Source organism: Mytilus trossulus, chromosome 14 (assembly GCF_036588685.1).
Source record: "Mytilus trossulus isolate FHL-02 chromosome 14, PNRI_Mtr1.1.1.hap1, whole genome shotgun sequence".
Classification (NCBI taxonomy): Eukaryota; Metazoa; Mollusca; class Bivalvia; order Mytilida; family Mytilidae; genus Mytilus; species Mytilus trossulus.
Window position 1 is genome coordinate 27,153,267 of NC_086386.1, and position 20,502 is coordinate 27,173,768.

The 20,502-nt window shown below is 32.2% G+C and overlaps 2 protein-coding genes across 3 annotated transcripts in view; both read right to left on the minus strand.

The window, feature by feature from the left end:
- The window catches only part of LOC134696162 (zinc finger protein 330 homolog), a 310,551-nt gene that overhangs the window by 65,948 nt on the left and 224,101 nt on the right, over nt 1-20,502 (minus strand). The window lies entirely within an intron of this gene.
- On the minus strand, nt 226-11,922 carry LOC134696207 (pirin-like). 2 transcript variants are annotated; one of them, XM_063557877.1, is made up of 9 exons: nt 11,826-11,922; nt 10,089-10,348; nt 7,010-7,102; nt 4,233-4,313; nt 3,351-3,557; nt 2,596-2,725; nt 2,109-2,194; nt 1,702-1,768; nt 226-565 (listed from the first exon to the last, which is right to left on the minus strand). In XM_063557877.1, exons 2-9 carry the CDS (start codon nt 10,341-10,343, stop codon nt 450-452), a joined length of 1,035 nt encoding a protein of 344 aa, XP_063413947.1. In that variant the 5' UTR covers nt 10,344-10,348; nt 11,826-11,922; the 3' UTR covers nt 226-449. The 2 variants fall into 2 exon arrangements, with proteins under 2 accessions (XP_063413947.1, XP_063413946.1); XM_063557876.1 differs by having other exon boundaries at nt 226-945.

Genomic DNA, 20,502 nt, shown 5'->3' on the forward strand with positions numbered 1-20,502 from the left:
ACCCAAATGTCACTGACCAAAAGTTGTCTTACATTATCGGAAAATAATCGAATATAAAGTCATTTATATATATATATATATATATATATATGACGGTGAAACTCAAAAATTGTAAATGTTCAAAAACGATACGGTGATCATTTAAGTAATAAGGAGAAAACTTAACAAAATATCTCCTGAGGATTACAGTAACACATTGTTTATTACTTAATAATTAATATGCAATCTTAGTTTTAACCATGTGATAATGATATATATCAATGATCAGTGTTAAATAATTGAAGACAAGATAAGGCTATATTCTGACAGCTGTCGTTCTTTTACGTTTAACACTGCAAAGGTGTTTTATTCGTCGGTGTCGTCTTTTCATGATGTATTTGTCCTTTTTTTTTATTAATATTATTAACACTGCAAAAGTCATGTGCAAGGTAACACGAACACATACTTTACTATTCGTATGCAACCCACGAGTTCCAAGTATGTGCCTTTTCAAAACCATTTTCCCCCTGTCTGTAATCATTCAGAGCTTGTTTGATTTCTTCATCTGTACACATAACAAAGGGACCTAAATGGATAAATTTGTCACTAACTAGAATATATAGAACTGAGTGTATGACAAATTGATCAACAACAATCAACTGACATAATGTAAATAGAAAAAGGCGGCAACACGAAAATTGAAATAAATGACGATGTGAAAGTAATAATTTATCAAACCTGGTACTTGACATCACGATGATTGTTAAATCAGCATATGTAAAAAAAAATGTCACTGTAAGTACAAAATTGACGGAAGATACAACAATACAGATTAGTCGTTTTTTTTTTATCGTCGTTTCACATAGTCAGATTCCCATCTGGATGCATTTTCAAAACCATTCTTTCCCATTTGATAATCAAACATGGCCTGTTGTATTTCTTCTGGTGTATTCATCACAAAGGGGCCTGTCAAATATAGGTTTGAAGGTCAAATAAAGGTTTGAAGGTCAAAACATTTCTACAGGATTACTTAGCCGTGGTATAAAAGCATACAACATAATACCAATTCTTCAATTTTGCACTTTAAGTGCTGAATGTTTTAAGAGAGAAGAATTTCATGATAAAGGAAGAAAAGTCACAAACTCTGATCGCCTATACATCTTCTCTAGCCAAGAGTTTACGACCAAGGGTTAGTCTCATGGTTTATATACAGAATCATGAGAAGAAAACAGAAGGAGGGGATGTATGTATCAAATACATCAAACTGTTCGAACTGATTTGAATGCATGCAGAGTTACAGAAACACAACTACTTTTGATAGAAAATACTGATGCCATGCCCATGCTTTATGCTCTGTTGGTATACAATCTGGTATAGAAGAAATTCATTTTTTGGTGTTGCATAAGATTGCAGATTTTGAAAAATAATATATTTTATTATATACCTAGCCTGATTTATCGTTTTGTGTGACTTAAACCAAGACAGGTATATGGCAGTTGTCAACAAGTAGTCCTTTCCGATTAATGACTATTGAACAGTAGTTTACTTCTGTTACCTTTATTTTAAACCATATTCTTTCTTTTCGTGTCAGTATTTTGTACAGTATTATTAATATTTGCTGGAACATTTATTGACAGACTTTTACCTTGCAGAGTGCCAAATAATACTTCTTTTCATTCATTTTCTTTTTACATTTTAGAGTAACATTATTATAACACTAACCATGTTGTTTAACAGGTTCTCCCAGGGGTTTACCACCTATCAATACAAAACGACACACTTCTGGACTCTGGAAAAAAACAGAACAGATTCATATATATTGTTTAACATTCTAAATGGATATTGCTCTGCTGAACAAATAACAGCATGCTATTTTACAGTAGAATATGAAGCTAGGAGTAGGTTTCACAAAATAAAATTAAGACTAAGAACAATCTTATCTTAATCTTTTGTTTTTTTGTTATACCTACTCCAGTTCAAGAAAGATTTTGAAGTGTTTACTTTTAACTTTTTGAAAACAAATGTTTCTTCTTAATTATTTGCTTTTGAACAACTTCTAATAATTGTTTTAATAAAGGTTTATAAAAAAAAATATGATAAAAATATTGCAAAATTAATATTACGCCTACCTTGTTTTCCACTCTTATCCCATCGCCATTTTTATCTAAAACAAGTGTATAGTGAGCGTGATGTTGTTTGGCAGCGGAATCCTCACCTATGAAAATAAAAAAAACACCTTCCATTTGACATTCAAGAAGATTTCCATCTTCCTACGCAGTGTAAATCATGTTTTATTTTACTTGGGTACCTATATTTGATGGGTACTACATACAGAGAAGATGGCAATTGTATTCCTTGCAAATAAATACAGAGAATGAAGTAGTAAAAAGTAAAATTACAAAAATACCGAACTCCAAGGAATATTCAAATCAGAAAGTTTCTTATCAAATGGCAAAATGAAAAGTTCAAACACATTAAAGAAGGAAAAAACAACTGTAATATTTATATATTAGATACTCAACAATAAACACATATATCTCCCAGCGTAATTTATATTGTATTCAATAAAACCACTCCATAGCTATTAAAAGATGTCAGGATTTATATATGTCTTACCAAAAGATGCCTTTCCAGATAAGGTATATATAAAACTATTCCACCCTTGTGGTATAGGTTGATTAAGAACAGCTCCTTGGTCAAGCTGGAAGTCCAAATACATTGTTGGTGTTCTCGTGTAAACAGGGGACTAAAATATAAAATATCAATTAAAGAGTGCAGCTAGCATTTTGGTATCTGCTGTTTTTTGTATAAACAGGAGATTTAAAGAAAAATGTAGAACATAATGTTAGTGCTCCAGTCATGCCAGTTCAAATATGGAACAAACTAAAACATAAAATACCTTTACTGCTTTGATTGGGTATATGTGTTCTGTTTTTATTAATAAATATTTTTAAGCTGAATTGCATCATTTTTCTGACATCTACATTCACAAATTAGAGGCAACAGTAGTCTACCGATATTTAAATCTTATAAATTCGTTAAGAAGATGTAAATCAAGTTAACAAAGAAAACAGAAAAAAAGTTATGAAATCACAAGCATGAGTTCCAAAAGAAGCGAATCATTTACAATTCATACCGTTTATTCATTCAGTGACTGACAATTCATCATTGTAGAGATACATTTAGATGTTGAATCAATGGACGAAAAAGGTGGAACAGAACTGTATATATTTGTATAATATGTTCACTAACATACATTGTTATGGATAGAGACTTTTGAGATGGAAACATTCTGCAAGGATTTTCTCTGAAAGTTTAACTTTACACATTGTATAATTTCCTTTTTGAACATAATACATGGTTACACCAACCTTAATTCCTAATGATTCTCCAGCAATGACCTTGACATGGACACCATCTTGTTTTGTCTTAGGAATGTCCTTGTCTAACAACTCCTGGTAAGCAGGTGCTGTCATTTTATCTTTACTTGCCAGGTTAACCCACAACTGTAGTCCATGAGCTTGTTCTGTACCATGGGGCATCTCACAGTGTACAATCCCACGACCTGCTGTCATCCACTATTTAATTATGACAACAGATATTTTGTATTGTTAAAAATATGAAAACTAGCAACATTTCGAAGAATTAGATTTGATTCAATTGATGATTGAAATATGTTGTCTAAAATGATTTCATTGATCAAAGCCATTTACTGAAAAAATAGAAAGATATGGTAACATTTTAAGTTTGTGAATAATGTAAATTAAGAAATTATATCGTGTATGTATTATTGCTATACTAGTATATCATATTGTTATCTAATTTTATTCAGAGACAGCAAAATAGCAAAATGAAATTATTCTTATTTTGTCCATGTCGGTGTCGGCAAAATAGGCATTAAACAATAATACTATGAATAATTGATGGGACCTCGCTATAAATACTCTCAACTGTTGTCCTACAGTATATAGTGTAGTTTTCACAGTAAAAAGTAAAATCACAAAAATACTGAACTCCGATTAAAATTCAATCGGAAGGTCCCAAGTCATATGGCAAAATTTAAATGGCAAAACACATCAAACGAATGGACAACAACTATCACAATCCTGACTTGGTACAGGCAATTTCAAATGTAGAAAATGGTGGATTGAACCTGGTTTTATAGCGCTAAACATCTCACTTTAACGACATTAACTTGCATCAAAGCTAATAATATTGATAATGATGCGTGAACAAAACAAGTGTAAAAGTACCTGTAAATCACCAGGATGTATTGTGTCTTTGTGTCCACAAAAATCTTCATGTGTCACTCCACCCTCTAAAACATAAGTCACCTGCAAAGGATCACAAAGATTTGCCGGTGGCTGTTAAATGTCGAGAAGCAAATAAATTGCACATTCGGGACGATACTAGTCTTTGCTTTTGAGTCTACATGTGGAGAATTAGCAATTTCCAATTTTCAAATGTTTGAGTTGACCTTTCCAGGATCAAACCCACAACCTCTTGCACCTGAGGCTAGCATGCTACCATTCTACCTTTAGACTACCGATAATGTTACCAAAATTGGACTATTGAACAGTTTCATGACTTTACATCATATCTAACTGACAACCATTAGAACAGTGCATACAGACTATTGTTCAATATATATTTAGTCACAAGCTGGCCCAAGTTGGTGGTCTTGGATCCCCAGCAGGTCAAACCACAGACTATAATATTGATATTTGCTGCTTCTCCGGAATTATGTATCTGAGTAGTATGATATATCTTCATGTTGTCTGTTACATGTTTACCTTGTGAACTATATCACATTACAAATCAAGCTCACACAGTCAGCATATCAATATAAAATTCATATAACTTGTACATGCTCTCGTTCTGACATGCATGTAACATTTACCACTGGATGTTAAACACCAATTTCTCCAGTTATATCTATATACTAGTATCATGAGCTACTAGTATCACCCATTTTGAACATGTTTATCGTAGACCGTTATGTACACGCTTCTCGGACCTATATTTAGGTATAAAATTGGCAAGAAGGTGAGTTTGGGCTGGTGAACTTTTTTTCGTTTCTTAAAAATCAAAATGCCCGATTCTTTTTTCTTTTAGATTAATTTATTATGAAACTTTAGACCAACTTCACATTGAAAAAAAAACGATTTATGAAAACATTGAAATAACACATACTGTCAATAATCATATTTCAATTAAAACATTGATGCATTTTATGGGGCGCCGAATGGGACTCTTTTGGTTTTGCACAAATTTCAATTGTGTCATAACAAAATCATTTTTGTCTTACAAAACTATGGTCTACAGACTTATTTTGTGAGAACTTCAATTTTGTGATGAAAAAATTCATTTGTGTAGACAAAATTCATTTTTGTAGACAAAATTCATTTTTGTAGACAAAATTCATTTTTGTAGACAAAATTCATTTTTGTAGACAAAATTCATTTTTGTAGACAAAATTCATTTTTGTAGACAAAATTCATATTTGTCATGACAAAAGTCAATTTTGTCTAAACATATTTGCATACAAAATTGGCTTTTGTTACCTGATATGGAAATTAAATCACAAAAGTCAATTGTGTGAGGTTAGATTTGTGGGACAAAATTAACTTTTGTGAGACAAAATTAACTTTTGTGAGACAAAATTAACTTTTGTGAGACAAAATTAACTTTTGTGAGACAAAATTAACTTTTGTGAGACAAAATTAACTTTTGTGAGACAAAATTGAATTTTGTGAGACAAAATTGACTTTTGTGAGACAAAATTGACTTTTGTGAGACAAAATTCAATTTTGTCAATTTTGTTGAGACAAAAGTCAATTTTGTTAATTTTGTTGAGACAAAAGTCAATTTTGTCAAATTTTGTTGAGACAAAAATCAATTTTGTCAATTTTGTTGAGACAAAAGTCAATTTTGTTAATTTTGTTGAGACAAAAGTCAATTTTGTCAATTTTGTTGAGACAAAAGTCAATTTTGTGACGACAAAATTCATTTTTGTGACAACAAAATTCAATTTTGTAACAACAAAATTGACTTTTATGAGACAACATTGACCTTCGTGAGACAAAATTGACTTTTGTCAGACAAAAACCAATTTTGTTGAGACAAAATTCAATTTTGTCAATTTTGTTGAGACAAAATTCAATTTTGTCATTTTTGTTGACACAAAAGTCAATTTTGTTGAGAAAAAATTCAATTTTGTCAATTTTGTTGAGACAAAATTCAATTTTGTCATTTTTGTTGACACAAAAGTCAATTTTGTTGAGACAAAATTCAATTTTGTCAATTTTGTTGAGACAAAAGTCAATTTTGTCTCACAAAAGTCAATTTTGTCAATTTTGTTGATCACATTGGTCAATTTTGTCTCACAAAAGTAAATTTTGTCAATTTTGTTGATCACATTGGTCAATTTTGTCTCACAAAAGTCAATTTTGTCAATTTTGTTGAGACAAAAGTCAATTTTGTCAATTTTGTCTCACAAAAGTCAATTTTGTCTCACAAAAGTCAGTTTTGTCTCACAAAAGTAAGTTTTGTCTCACAAACGTCAATTTTGTCTCACAAACGTCAATTTTGTCTCACAAAAGTCAATTTTGTGTAACAAAAAGTCGATTTTGTATGCAAATTAGTTCACAGAAACCAAACTAAACTAATTTGAATACAAAATTGACTTTTGTCGCCCAATCTTCAAATTAGGTAACAAAAGTCAAGTCTGTGTAACAAAAATGAATTTTGTCATGACAAAAGTGACTTTTGTCCGCTGATAGATAATTTTGTATGACAAAATTATAAATTTGTAGTATGATACAAATTTTGTTAAACTGAACTCCTTTTTGTTGAACAACAGTCACTTTTGTCCGTACACAATTGAATTTTGAGTACAAAACCACGAGAGTCCCGTTCGGCGCCCCGTACATTTTACGTTACGTGTTACCAGTAGTATATATCATACATTCATGTTTGAGCTTTTTTGCTTATAATCATATGAATGTTTGCATACTAATATGAAGCATACCGTTTCAAATCCTCTGTGTGGATGGTCAGGAAAGCCAGCAGGGGCTTTAACTCTAAAATCATCAAGTAACAGGAATGGATCAAAGTTACGAAGCTGAAAGAAGAAATACAATAATTTTAGTTATAAAATATATCAAATTATAAGCAGTTCCAATGCTTCTTTATCAGACTACAAAAATCTTTAAATATATGTACATGTAGTATACAGTCAAAACATTTACTAAATTTTATCATCGGTATAAACACATCATTCGTAAATATAGCTCAACATGCAGACTTCTTATACGTTCAGGTATTTCACATCCAATTTTTTATGGAAATATTCTTTATAAAGCACAAAGGTGTCAGTATTCACCTCAGAAACTTACAAAACCTTTGAATAGACTTATCAAGAAGGGATATAATTACGATACTGTTGTCAAGTCATTAAAGATTGCATATTTTGGCGTTAATATTGAGTCACTGATAAGGTCTTTGCGTCGGAACTAAACACATTTATTCTAAAAACAGTTGTTGGCATGACACGGGTCATGTTCTTCTCATATGTTATGATCGGGAAGGATTGTGCCTGATGTTCATATGATGAAATCATAATCTTTCAGTCAGTTTAATTGAAGTCTGGAGCTGGCATGTCAGTTAACTGCTAGTAGTCTGTTGTTATTTATGTATTATTGTCATTTTGTTTATTTTCTTTCGTTACATCTTCTGACATCAGACTTGGACTTCTCTTGAACTGAATTTTAATGTGCGTATTGTTATGCTTTTACTTTTCTACATTGGTTAGATGTATAGGGGAGGGTTGAGATCTCACAAACATGTTTAACCCCGCCGCATTTTTGCGCCTGTCCCAAGTCAGGAGCCTCTGGCCTTTGTTAGTCTTGTATTATTTTAATTTTAGTTTCTTGTGTACAATTTGGAAATTAGTATGGCGTTCATTATCACTGAACTAGTGTATATTTGTTTAGGGGCCAGCTGAAGGACGCCTCCGGGTGCGGGAATTTCTCGCTACATTGAAGACCTGTTAGTGACCTTCTGCTGTTGTTTTTTTATTTGGTCGGGTTGTTGTCTCTTTGACACATTCCCCATTTCCATTCTCAATTTTACATGTATTCAATAATTTTTTAATTCGTTTCATCAAAAAAGGTTTTGGACAAAAGTTCAGCTTACATCAAAACTGCATAGCAGTCTCTGTTCAACTCATGACTGTATCGTTATCCCACATCATCATACCAATAAACTTATTTTGGTTCTTATTCTCACCTAAGAATATATTCTGCTTTCACATAATATAACTATGACCCGGGCCTTCTAACTCAGGGGGCCGGCACGGGACGTTTGTGCTTTTTCATAGGACATTTGCGCTTTTTACATAAGACATTTGCGCTTTTGCAATATTTGGTTTTTATGACTATTCTAACCTGGCAGAGTTAAAGTCATATTTTCCCTTATGGTTATAAACATCAAAATCACTTCATAGCACATTTCATAGCACATTCATGTCATAGCACGTTGACATATATTTAAAGATAATATAGAGCTAAAATACAGTAGTTGTCGTTTGTTTATGTAATATATACGTGTTTCTCGTTTCTCGTTTTGTTTATATAGATTAGACCGTTGGTTTTCCCGTTTGAATGGTTTTACACTAGTAATTTTGGGGCCCTTTATATCTTATTGTTCGGTGTGAGCAAAGGCTCTGTGTTAAAGGCCGAACTTTAACCTATTATGGTTTACTTTTTAAATTGTTATTTGGATGGAGAGTTGTCTCATTGGCACTCAACTGGAAAATGCCATCTTTTTGAATGAATAAAACCCTTAACTGAATAACATAAAATCGAAAATTAATAAAAAATTAAAAGGGCGCTTACAACAATAGATATAAATAATTCAGCAAAGTTTCATGAGAACTGCTAAAAACGCTCTTGTATTAATGTTCGAAAACTAGAAAATCCCCCCTTTTTAATTAATAAAACACCTTAACTCAGAAACGTAAAATCTTAAATTTATAAAAATTGAAAAAGAGCTCATGTCAATAGTTTGAAACAATTCACCAAAAATTCCTTGCAAATTTGCGAAAAGATTTTTGAGATATTATAAGAAAACTGAAGAAAAAAAACACAATTTGTATTGAATAAAACCCCATTACTCAGAAACTTAAAAAACTAAAAATTTTAAAAAGCGATAGGGAGCTCACGTCAATAGACATATCAATTTCCTAAAGTTTTATGTAAATTGGTTAAAGAGTGTTTGAGTTAATGTCCGACATGTTGATGACGAACGGACAAGAATATATCAAATACATATCTAGATACATAATTCTAAAAACCATGTTCATTGAAAATGGAATTCATTACAAAGGATTATACCCGTAATAAGAAATACTGATTTGTCAAGGACCCGACTTATTTTAATATTTCATTCACTGTTATCTGTTTTTGTCCATTTTAATTCCTTGTTATCTGTTATAAGACAAATCAATTTAAAGTTTTGCTGTTATTGTGACCCCCTTGCCCCCACTCATCAATTGGATCAGTTGAGTAGAACTGTTCATTATAGTGGACATGGAAGGATTCTGGACCATTTGTCTTACTAAAATGAATTGATAAATACATGTTTAAGTTAAATTTATTTGCAGGTAGACTACTTTAAGGAAAAAGCGCAAATCTCCGGTCAATTTATTACAGGTGAACCGAAATTTAAAGAGCAAATGTCCATAGTATTTGAAGCGCCAATGTCCTATCGTTTTACAGGTAAAAAAGCGCAAACGTCCTGTGCCCTTCTAACTCTTACCTAACATACTTTCTATACACAGTCACGTTACCATACTTCGGGTTCTACTCCTCCATATCTGCCTTCCTCAATATTTAATAGTCAACATTTCACCATGTTCACAACTAACTACCTTAAGCATCGTATGACCTTGGACTGTACGGAATAGTTAAGTCTTACTTCGTTTCATCCCTTTGCTCTGTTTGTCCTAGGTTCTGTTTGCCCTAGGCTCTGTTTGTCCTAGGTTCTATTTGCCATATGCTCTGTTTGCTCTAGGCTATGTCTGCCCTAGGCTTCTTCTTAATTCTTACCTGATTACTACCTACACTCCTTCTGACTTTGGCTCCTACTCCTTCATCCTGTTCTTTGCTTTGTATAGCCTGTTTTACATTTCTGGATGGCATGTTGTTATCTGCTGTGCCAAGTAAGCAAATATCAGTTCTGGGCTTGTCAAAAATCAGTTTCGAACTATGTCTGTTGATGAAGAAGCTACCCTCTATCAGCTGTACTAAATTTGTTACAATGAGGAAAACTGATGTCCAATTATGTATACGTTGGTGTACCATTCAACCTAGTATGTAAAAAAAAATTAACAAAATACTGAACTCCGAGGGAATTCAAAACGGAAAGTCCCTAATCAAATGGCAAAATCAAAAAGATAAAACACATCAAACGAACGGATAACAACTGTCATATTTCTGACTTAGTACAGACATTTTCTTATGTAGGTAGAAAATGAAAATTGGACCTGGGGAAAAGATATTCCATGTAGTTTATAGCCCACTTAACCATGTTAAATACTTGTTATCCCTTCAGTGACTACCGGTTTTTTAAACAGCCATCATTATTTATCATTAAAGGAAAATCATCGGATTGACCACCAATTGCTGGTCGCGGTATTCAAAATAAATCAATGGTACACGTTTCTCGTTTTTTCTATATAGATAAGACCGCTGGTTTTCCCGTTTGAATGGTTTTACACTAGTAATTTTGGGGCCCTTTTTAGCTTGTTGTTCGGTGTGAGCCAAGGCTTCGTGTTGAAGGCCGTACATTGACCTTTAATGGTTTACTTTTATAAATTGTTATTTGGATGGAGAGTTGTCTAATTGGAACTCATACAACATCTACCTATATATGTGAACTATTATGACATTAATGATCTTGATTGGATGTAGGTTAAAATCTCATTAGATGACATGTAAACCGTAACTATTTTGGTGTATTCGATTATTTGGCAATTTAAAAGAATTAACAATGATCTCTGTGTTGTATGATATGGCAGAGCCGATAGCAGAGCAGGTACCTACTAAAGTAAAGAAAAGTAAAGTAAAGCAAGTTTATGTAACGACTTTGATTGTATATTATGTCGACCCCATGATATTATTCTTTATTTGCATGTTTTGCCTTTACATTACTGCATAAATGGTCGCATCAATCAAATGCACCTTTAGACCGAGGCAAGGATTTGTAAAGTAAGATCTTATACAAATCCTTGACCAATGCTACAGCTATTTAGTACCGATGTTCAAAACTCGTATATCGATATAATATTCTTTTTAGACATTCTTGTTGAAACCCTGTTCACAAAGATCATTTCTAATTTTTTAAATCCTACAATATCGATGTTCTTAGCTTTAATTTGATGTGATAAAACTAACATACTAGAATATATTTTTCCGTTTAAAGAAATTGAGTTACTTCCCTTTAGCCACTGATTATCAGTTCGATATAAATAAACTTCAAATTATCTCACCTCAAATTACCCAAGTACCAATATACTTCAAAATGACAGGACCTGAGGACAGGACTTATTAGATGTTGTTGAGAAAAATGAAATCCTCAACATGTACAATATACATGGCAGTTGCCTTTATATATTGTTTCTAATTAAAACAGATTCATACTTAGATGACATAAAATAGAACTTCTAAATACTAGAATGACTAAGCACTTACAATTTGCTCAGTAAATACACAAATGCAATAATACTATATGTAGAGACATGCATGTACTCAAATAGATTTTTAAAATCTTAATCGAAAACTTACCATTTTTATTTTATCTTTAAGAAATCACTCTATAATTCTGTTTCCAAGTGAAAATAGCCGCTCGCTCAGTTTGTTAGTAAACATGAATCAATCGGAGATAACTCTTGTTACTTAAAATACTCTACTTATTATAAGTGCAAAAACTAGCAGAAAATACAATAACATCATTAGACAGAAAGGTGTTTCTGATCAATCAATAGTGAATTCTATTCAAAACTCATATATGAATATATTTTTAATCTGTATTGTGTGTGTACCTGGAATAAATTAGATCTCCTCATGAAAATTCATGAAACATTTGCCACTGGACGTACTAAAGCAAGCAACAATCAACCAATAGATTAATAATAGGTTATTTACGGCAGAAATCAATAAAGAACATCAAATTCTAGGAAATTATTATTCAGAGTTTTTTTTAGAAAAAGAGTTTCGACAATTTTATCCTATGTGTTATCAATCAATCAATGTTGCCTTATCTGTGGATTCCTCAATGGTAACTGTTCTACACACAGAGAGGTTCGAGGAACATGTCTATCCTGAGATGAAATCACTTTCATTTGCATAAAGGATGTCTTCTCCTCTCGTTTTTTAAACGACATGCTTTTTTTTTTATAAACGTGTAGTTATCTGATAATATCATCAAGGAAAATCTACATGTGAGGAATTTTTAAAACGAATTACACAAACCAATTTTGAGTTATTAACCCTTAAATTATAGTGTTTATGATATATCTCATGTTTTGGTTGTTATCTTGAAAAATATAATAATAAAGACAAAGAGGAAAAGAACAAATGTTAAGCGAAGTAAGAGTTATAGCAGGTCAACGGGACCAAAATTGATCCCTTATAGGGTTTTAACCCATGAAAGATATTTTTAGGGATACGGACGGCCTGTCGCTTATCCTTTGAAAAGTATTATTTTTGTCCCTTAACATGTAGTTCGTTTTTGTACATCTGAATTTTTGTCCACATTTCTTGTTCTGTGCATCAAACTCTTACTATGCTATTTCCTTTTTTTTCTCAGTTCAAATTCATAACATTATTTAACTGCTGGAGTTTTTTCATCTTGGTAGTTTGTGATCTGTTTGTATGACCCATCTAGGGCATTACGTTTTCTGGTACGTGCCGTTCGTTCGTCCCTTCGTCCATCCGTCTGTCCCGTTTCAGGTTAAACATTTTGGTCAAGGTAGTTTTTGATGAAGTTGAAGTCCAATCAACTTAAAATTTAATTAGTACAGATATTCCATATGATATGATCTTTCTTATTTTAATGCCAAAACATAGTTTTAATACCAATTTCACGGTACGGAGATGATAGAAAACGATAGTACGAGTCATCCGTTTACTATGTACATATTCTTGTTTTTAATAAATAGATGTAGTACCAAAGACCAAAAACATGGATACAAACACTATACAGATCTCTGTACGACCTTAAACAATAACATAATCCGTATACTATATATAATTTATGGTATTTAAAGCCCCTTTTGGTAATTTGATGGGTTTTCTTGTTGTTGTTTTGTTGTTTTATTTGTATTTTCTTAAGAGGGATCAATAGCTAACCTTATTTTGTTGTGTCCTCGATTGCTTTGATAAAAGACCTTTGGGCTTCTTTGAGGCCGTACGAACGCCTATAGTTGGTTGATAATTTCTGTTTCAGTATGGAGAGTTGTCTCAATGGCAATCATACCACATCTTCTTATTTTTGACTAAAGCAATGGATTATAATGAATAAGCTGTTTTTTGGAAAAGGTACCAAATTTTTCACTAAATATAATGTCCTCGGCCACCTAGAAACTGAGATTGAGATGAGCACCTGCCATTGTGAGAACATTGTTTAACACTTCCTTTGTGAAGCAAGGTTAAAAGATTAACAATGTAATATTCACTTAACATTTCTTTAACTCAAATTCAATAAAAATTAAACACCTTAAAATGTGAATAGTACGTTTGAAGTTTATTTCTTTTTTTGTTGTAAATAATACGGTGACAAGAATCTGTCTCTAATATTAAGTATATAATGACTTGTAAAAACTTTGAATATTGTAATAGATTTGATATCTTAGGGTGTTAAAACAACACAGTCATAAATGTAACAAAAATGATCGTTTGAAAATTTGAACTAACATACCAAGTCATACCTACCATGCTTCAGTTGGTATACTAATAAACCATCGCACCTGATTTGACCATAAACTGGCCAACAATATGTCGTGAAACACCCACTGTAAAATTACACTCTTTTATTTACTATTTTATGAATTGAATGTTTATGTACGGGACGGGTTTATAATGAAGGATACCGTGGGGTAATGTTGTGGCTATCTACCTTAATGAAATTGTTTCCATTATATTGAAACAAGATGACATTTTGTCAAAACTGTCAGAAAATCTAATTTACCTACGACCTTTTTGACAATAATGAGTTTTGGGATCATTTAATTTTAGTTTTATCTATTTATCTTCATTTTTAGTCCTTTATTATCCAGTTTATTATTGAAACCTTGTGAGAAATATGATACCATTTTCATTAAAGGAACTGATATAAGGTCACAAGAATTTAATTCCCTTACAAAATGTTTCATAAAATTTGCACCAGGGGTGACACTTGGCATTTAAAATATATATATAATTTGCACACCGGCGGTTGGCTGGAGTGTTCAACGATTATACCAGTACTGAATATATTTTCGGTCAGTATTGGAACGGAATTTTCCTCTTTATCTCTAAAGAAAACACTGAAAAATGTATGGTTGTCTGCATATCTTATTTTATTTAATTACGGTGTAGCTTGTATGACTAATTATTAGCATACAGTTAATTTCTTACAACTTTGTATCTATACATTGCTCGCACTTGAATTCTGTTTTAGTTTGTTCCTGTCTTCTGAATATAGAGTATAGGTGAAAGCTGATTTCTAACGACCACCGCATATATATATATATATTGTTTACCTATATATGATTTTACAAATGGTAAGCTGATAAGGTATGCTCATAGCATTGATCAGTATATAGACTTATAAAAAGATTTATCATTACACATGTCTAGGTATTTATGGAATGTTTGCTAGATGTTCTTATGTTTTCGGATTGCAAATAAATTGAATAGTTATTGACACTGAATCACACGTGCACAGATCTCTTAATAGACTAGTTTCAACCCACAAGCACTTTTCTCATAAAAAAATCCTATATACCTTATATTACGGTATAAAGGGGGGGGGGGGGAATCTGACACAAGTGCCTGTGTTTCAACCCACCAAATGCAGAGGCTTTTGAGAATAAATGTACCGACTCAAAAGTATTTTTTCAATGTCCATTTGTTTTGGTTATTTAAAAATTTAAAATAATTGTTGTGTGCATCTGATAACAAATAAACACATCAAATATTTGACTGAACGTGAGTACACGTGTATTCAGGACTACTGACAGAACTTAATTATGTTTTTCTGGTCAGTTAAAATGATTACACAGATCAATACACAAACTAACAATTCTGATCAAATCGTATATTTTTGGTTCATTTTCGGCGTTTTTGCATTGCATGTAGAAATTATGCAAGATCGTATAATTTCAGGACCGCACTTTTAAACAAACACCACGAACAACCTGATGTTCGATCTAATTCTCTAACACGAAAAACACCAGTGAGCTCATGTCAATTTTACAACTCGAGCTATTTTTTCGTTACACACATGTCATAATTTCCATAAATTTCCATTTCGATTTACTTTTAATTGTCATTTTACTACTGTATATCTTGTAATCTTATGTTAACTCGAGGTTATCTCGATTCAAACAAATTTTTTCATCGATATGAAATTACTAGCAGCCATTTTATGTCTCATCAATTCAGTGATCATATCATATGTTGGTCCTTTGATCCGGGCATTTTATCTCCTGCACCAGAAATTGAACAGAGGAATGTAAACCTGTATTTCTCACCTTAAATTTACCGCAAAGGGACAATTAATTGAAGTTGTATAGTCTGCAATTTCACAAAACCTCCTTAAAAGGTATAAAAAAGCAACGTATTAAGAAGAATGTTTTTGGCACACTTTAATCTTTTTTATACGTTGTTTATGGCAAATTATGAAAATTGTTAATGCAATACGTTTACACCTCCAGGGATAAATAAGTGAAGCTATATACGAAAACAAGTGCTCAATTAAGCCTACGCTTTCCCTTTTATGACCTGAATCAGACAATCTAATCAGAACATCGAATTTAATTGGAATTACAACAAAAACCCAATACTCGGTCATCCATCAAAATAACTGACTATAAGGACTTAATTCCGAACTTGTCCATCTGTTGGTTTTTTACACTATGATACAAGAGGTCAATTCACGAACGTATGCATTTTTTCCGGAGTTGCATAGTATAGCTTCAATTGAATGTCTCTTTGTGGTAAATCTAAGGTGAAACAGACAGTATAAAAATAAGATGTGCTATGATTGCCAATTAGACAACTATCCATAAAAAACCAAAATGACACAGACATTAACAACTATAGGTCACCGTACGGCCTTCAACAATAAGCAAAGCCCATACCGCATAGTCAGCTTTAAAAGGCACCGATAAGACAATGTAAAACACTTCAAACGAGAAAACTAACGACCTTATTTATGTAAAAAAATGAACGAAAAACAAATATGTAACGCATAAACAGACGACAACCACTGGATTATAGGCTCCTGTCTTGGGACAGTATATAAAAAAGAAGATGTGGTATGATTGCCAATGAGACAACTATCCACAAAAGACCAAAAATGACACAAACATTAACAATTATAGGTCACCGTACGGCCTTCAACAATGAGCAAAGTCCATATCGTATATAGTCAGCTATAAAAGGCCCCGATTAGACAATGTAAAACAATTCAAGCGAGAAAACTAACGGCCTTATTTATATAACATTCACAAATAATGTGGCGGGGTTAAACATGTTAGCGGGACCCAAACCTCCCCCTAACCTGGGACAGTGGTATAACAGTACAACATACGAACGAACTATAAAAATCAGCTGAAACGGGCTTAACTCATCAGATGGATAAAAATACAAGTGGGTTTACATTCCACCTTTCATTTTCTGGTGCATGAGATAAAATAGCCGGATCAGATTACCATCATGAGATATTTAACAAAGAAATGATAAATGCTAGTTTGAAACCACCACAACAAATAAAATAGTCTCTAAATCAACAGATTTAAAAAGCAATGCAATAATGCATCTTTGTGAAGAAAAATATACAAACATAAGTCCAACTAATCCCACCTGTAATAACTAAAGATGTATCTATGAAAGGGATGGAAACTGTCTGTGTATCAGCAAGGTTACTAACTTTGGGTCACTTGATGCACCGTTTCGGTACTTTCAAAGTTTATAATAGAGATTTCCAATAAATGACATACGTACTCCTAAACCTTATAATATGTCACTAGTTTTTGTGATTTTTGTTAAGTCTTCAAAAATAGTGTGATATATTTTTTTACAGTTTTGAAATAAATTACTTTAAACGAGAAACTCATAAATAGTGTTTTCAATTTCATTCGTTTTATTTGTGTAATATTTTTGTAAAATAATAGAACAGTTCAGTAATGATTGAAAGATTAAAATTAGATATCTTGAAAGGAAGAAATGTTAAAGGGCAATAACTCTTTCTAGTCAAGTACAGGGTATTTTTTTTTTAATTGAAAAACAGGTTCTATAGTATTAAGTGAAATAAAATTGAGAATGGAAATGGGGAATGCGTCAAAGGGACAACAACTCGACCATACAAAAAACAACAGCAGAAGGTCACCAACAGGTCTTCAATGTAGCGAGAAATTCCCGCACCCGAAGGCGTCCTTCAGCTGGCATATTATACGGATTTGCATGGATATTTTAAAAGTAAAAAAAAACCACATCCTTGCAATGCATGACTTTTATAACTTGTTACATTGTATACTCATTATAGTGTATTATGTACATCAAGTCACATTCACAGGAGAGAAAAGTTGTAGTTGGTAGAGATTTCATTAATGTAAATCAAGCTAAAGTCGGTTGTTCGTTTGCATGTATTTTCTGATTAGCCTTCATCCGGACCTATCAACGTTAAGTTTTGGATCTAAATATGCATTTATATATAGGATTCCGAAAGAGGGGCGAAATATACTAAAGGGACAGTCAAACTCATAAATCGAAAACAAACTGACAACGCCATGGCTAAAATGAAACAGTAGTACATACGCCACAAAATAGAAAACCAAAGACTAAGCAACACGAACCCCACCACATGTGGCAGCCGTCGTGTTGCTCATGTTATTACAAACCTGGTAGTCTAATTCGGTAGGTCACATTCATGAAAGGGAAGGGGACTGTAGTAATGATGGGTAGTACGCATGTAGCAGAATGTGTTTTTTTTTCCGGAGCACAATAATCATGATACCATCCCCATATTTTGGTCGGTTTCATGTTCCCCAGGCTTCAGTTTTCTATGTTGTTTTGTGTACTATTGTTTGTCTGTTTGTCTTTGTCTTTTTTAGTCATGATGGTGTCAGTTTATTGTGTACTTATTTAAGATATTATAAAGACATTAATCGCAATAAGGTGGCTTATATAAAATTTTGCGAAGTACCAATGTTCAAAATATTTTCTCATTTATATATATTGAAATATTAATTCTATATGTACTGTTATGTTAAAGGTATATGAAATAGCTTGCGTGTTATTTCGCCATTTTGATTTGACAGCTCTTTGTTGCACATCATTTGTAACAAAGAGGTTCATTATGTTTGGTAAAACTACGGAAATAACACATCGGTAAATAAAAAACATATATTATAGTTGGATAATTACGTCCTTCCATGACAAAAATAATAATTGTGATTTTTATTCCTACGTTTGATTCTGAACTCATTAGCGCATACTATTATAAAATATTATGAAGAGAGGAACTCACTGATAATTGTAAGAATAACGTATAAAAGAAGTGCTTTTTATAAGAATTAAGGACTATCGGTGCTTTCTGTAGCTATCTTCTTCATCATGTGCACAACATTCAGCTTCTTAGAAATGCGTTAAAATCATATACGTAAAAATTATCTCTTTTTATTAATACTAAACGAAGTCTAACGGTCATGCATGGTTATTTTTCCATTTTTGGTCATGCATGTTCAGGAGGATAACAACAAAAGCTAACGTTTCAGAAGTTTCACTGTAAACCGCCATCTTGGATTGTACAATAGAAGTACACAAGTGGTCCAATTCTTTGGCTCAATCTGCAAATTTCGAGACAGATTTACAACTTATTTGTAAGACTGTTAATGTGTAGGAAGAAAAATTATTGATTTGCTGTATCATCCTAAATGTAAGAAACAGACACCAAACATTTGTTGTTTTTTTTTTAAATTTCCTCTTGAACATTAAAGCGGAGATAACTCTATTATACTGGAACGATAGTGAAATCTGTCTTTTTTTTACTTGTAACTAGAAAACAATTTCAGTGACACCATGTTTTTTTTTGTCAATGACAATCTATGCAAATTAAGGAAATGTTGCACAACTTGTATCTTCAAAATAGCACGCCGGTGTTTCATTCTTCTAATTAAACTTTTGGCAGATAATATTTTTTGTAAACGTTTAATAAATATAAAGAGCGTGGCACTATGCAATATAATTTCTTATGAAAGAAGCAACATTTGTAGCAATTTGTTCTTTTAATTTTGTCAAATTCATTCTCATATGCCTATGTAAATGTACCAAATATAATGTTATTACAATCACGCGTTTCAAAGTCCGTCTATATCAGTGTCACATGTGTTATTACTTTCAAAAAGATGCTACAAATGTACCATTTTATTCCGATCTTCACCAAATTGTGTACAATGATTCTTCGCGAAGAATAATGCTATATGGGCACAGGACGTTTGCGTTTTGTTACATGTAAAACGATAGGACATTTGCGCGTCAAATTACTTTGGACATACTTTTGATTCACCGTTTCGGAATTCCTCCTCTATCCTTAATCTGGAAAGTTTTATGGTTTGTGATCTAAACGGGGTAAACCAGTGTCACCAGTTAATAACAAGTTCGCGTGATATTTCGGATTGCGCTGATGTTTTCCTCTTTGATTGTAACGGATGTACTTTTCACTGTTTGGTTTAGTTATAAAATATATGGAATACAACTGTTTTAACTTTCGCATTTTCTAGAACGTGAGCAACCAAGCTGCGTGTTTAATATTTAATCATTCTCAAATATTGACATGTATCTTAATCCGCCAGTTTTCTGCTTATTCATATACTTAAATTATAACGCCTCTAAGTTACCAAAACTTCAAGAGACGAGTACGATCTCTTTCTATATAATTAGTTTGTCAAAAAAAAATAAACTAAAAAGGAAATTTTAGTATTTCTTAATGACAAAATAATGTAGGAGACATTGAGATTATTTAATATAGAGGGTCTTTAAGGGGAGTATAGTAATATATCATGGGATTGTAACACTGTTTGGCGAACGAAACCATACCAACTGTATCTTTTTGAAGTGTTAAAAATCTTAAAAATGGGTTGTTCGGATTTCCTAACCTATAAATTATATCATCTTTAAATAATTTTCAAAATGTATAAAATTTAGATAAACCCCCTTACAGACAAGACTATACTTATCAGCAAGACCTCTACTCATC